The sequence below is a fragment of the Barbus barbus genome (assembly GCF_936440315.1).
Source record: "Barbus barbus genome assembly, chromosome: 9".
Taxonomy (NCBI): Eukaryota; Metazoa; Chordata; class Actinopteri; order Cypriniformes; family Cyprinidae; genus Barbus; species Barbus barbus.
The window spans coordinates 880,001-882,500 of NC_136737.1; the positions used below are offsets into that span (position 1 = coordinate 880,001).

At 43.6% G+C, this 2,500-nt stretch overlaps 1 protein-coding gene across 3 annotated transcripts in view; it reads right to left on the reverse strand.

Moving 5' to 3' along the window:
- crocc (ciliary rootlet coiled-coil, rootletin) overlaps positions 1 to 2,500 on the reverse strand; it is a 34,900-nt gene that overhangs the window by 27,360 nt on the left and 5,040 nt on the right. For all 3 annotated transcript variants that reach the window (XM_079424510.1, XM_079424511.1, XM_079424509.1), the window contains exons 6-9: positions 1,681 to 1,781; positions 1,439 to 1,604; positions 248 to 354; positions 1 to 159 (exon numbers count right to left, since the gene is read on the reverse strand). The exon at positions 1 to 159 is cut by the window's left edge and continues 69 nt beyond it. In XM_079424510.1, the coding sequence (XP_079280636.1) occupies positions 1 to 159; positions 248 to 354; positions 1,439 to 1,604; positions 1,681 to 1,781 (533 nt within the window). The remainder of the gene's footprint in view (positions 160 to 247; positions 355 to 1,438; positions 1,605 to 1,680; positions 1,782 to 2,500) is intronic.

Sequence of the window (2,500 nt, forward strand, 5' to 3'; positions counted from 1 at the left end):
CTGAGCTGCTGCTCCAGCTTCAGCCGCTGGGCCGTCTCTCTCTCCAGCAGCAGCGCAGACCCGTCCTCACGGCTGCGCAGATCTGCGCAGATGCTCACACACTGCAGCTGCACGCTCTGTGCCACGCTCGCCAGCTCGTTACGCACCTCGCACAGATCCCTGACGGACAGACAGAGAGAGACCGCGTCAGTGTTTACTGCGCCTCAGCTGTAGAATAGCGTGCATGGGTGCAGTGACGTGCTCTGACCTCTCGGTGGCGCTCCTCAGATCGCACACGTGCCTGTGGAAGCCCACCACCTGCCTCCAGAGCGCCAGCAGACGGCTGTGCTCGCTGCTGAAGTAACTGTGGAAAGACTGAACAAACACACCGCGTCAAACTCTGACACTTTTCAAATGGGTCCCAGTAGCTGCGTTTCCATTACCCCTCAAATTGCACAAATTGATAATGCTAATGGAAAATATTCCTAATGGAAACACGTCAATTTTGCAAAAACGCCCATATATTGCAAAAACGTTTTATGCTCACATGAGGTGGTTTTTCAGACAATTCAAAAAAGGAATATTTCAATAATATTTTTTTTCGCATTTACAGGTCACATGGCGTACGTAAAAAGTCATATGTTCATTCTTCAATGTACTATAACCTCACTGTAAAAAATAAAAGTAGTGGAGAAAACAAACAAAAAAATAAAATAAGGCAACTTGATGCAGTAAGACTTACTGTGTTCTCTCAACATAAACAATGTACACAGATACGCTATTTACATTGTTTACGCTTTGAACTGCGCGTAAACAACGTATCCGCGTACATACACTGTTTACGTATGTGATACTCTCCAAAATGGCGCTATAGGGTGACGCAGAGGAGACGAATTGTTGAATAAAGTCATTATTTTTGTTTTCTTTGCGCACAAAATGTATTCTCATCACTTTGTAAAATTACGGTTGAACCACTGGTGCCACATGGATTATTTTAACCATCTCTTGCTACGTTTCTGGACCTTGATCGTGTTGGGATCCTTGCTGTCTATGGAGGGTCAGACAGCTCTTGGATTTCATCACAAATATCTTAATTTGTGTTCTGAAAACAAACGAAGGTCTTACGGGTTTGGAACGACATGAGGGAGAGCAATAAATGACAGAATTTTTATTTTTGGGTGAACTACCCCTTCGGCCACCGGAGCTGATCGTGGCCGCTCTAGTCAATGCTTGTGTTTATACCAGGAGCGTCTCTCCACGCTGCTTCGCTAAAGATACACGCATACGCCTCCTTCGATTAAATATAATGGCTAGTGCAGTGGCTGCAATAGACATAAATAAAATCAGTCGCCATTATTATCGCCACAGGGAAAAATGATTGACATTTATAAAATATCACTAAAATTTAGCACAAATCTGTAATGGAAATGCAGCTAGTGATGCAGATGGCCACACCCACCTCCTCCTCTCTCCTCCAATCAGACTCCCTCTGCTCCAGCTCCTCCCTGGCTTTGGTCCAATCAGCTGTGAGCCTGCGGATGTCCTGGCTGAGCGCCTCATTGGCCAGTCCGGCCTGCTCCAGCTGCTCCCGCAGCATAGCGTTGACGGCGGATAGGCCGCTGCTCCTGCGCACACAAACACATTTAGCACACGCTTACGCTGCAGATTGACAGTGTGGCGTTAGTTCAGTGAGTGGCGCACCTCTGCTGTTCCTCCTCCAGCCGGATGAGGGCGCTCTCCAGCTCACTGCTCGGCTCATCCTCGTCCCGCCGGTGACCGTTACTGCTGCCCTCATACTGACCCTACAGCCACACACAGATCAGCTACTGATTACAAATCACATGACAAAAATTGTTCTGAGTAGCGTAATCCTTTACGTTACACGTTTTTGGTAATATAATCAGAGTACTTTTAGATTACTTGTGACCAAAGTCGTTTATCGCATTGATTAAAATAGGATAATCTTGTACCATAATGATATCAAAGAAAATATATTCCATTCGTTGTTATTAAACATTACATTAAACAAAGTGCATTAAACATTACATTAACATTTCCCAAACTGGGGATGAAAGATGGAAAAGAAGGATTAGCGAGAATGAACAAATATGAATAATTTATTGCTACTGTGTAAATAATATGTAATCGTATAACTGTAGTCTGATTACAAGTATTTTAAAATAGATTACAAGTACTAATCTGATCACGTAATCCACATCGGTTACTGCCCAGCACACAAAATGAGAAATTGCACGAACTGAAATTGCGAATCGAAAATACAATTTTGCGAAAACACCCATATATTGGAAAAAGGTTTTTACGTTTGCATGAGGTGGGTTTTCAGTTTTGAAAAAGGAATATTTAGCAAACTTGAAAATGCTTTTTCGCATTTACAGGTCGCCTGGCGTACGTAAGTGTCACATGATCATTCTTTAATGTACTATAACCTATAACTTGTACATGGCTGGGATAACCCTTTATATATTTTACACCGCACACATCTGCGGCGGATTACGGCTCA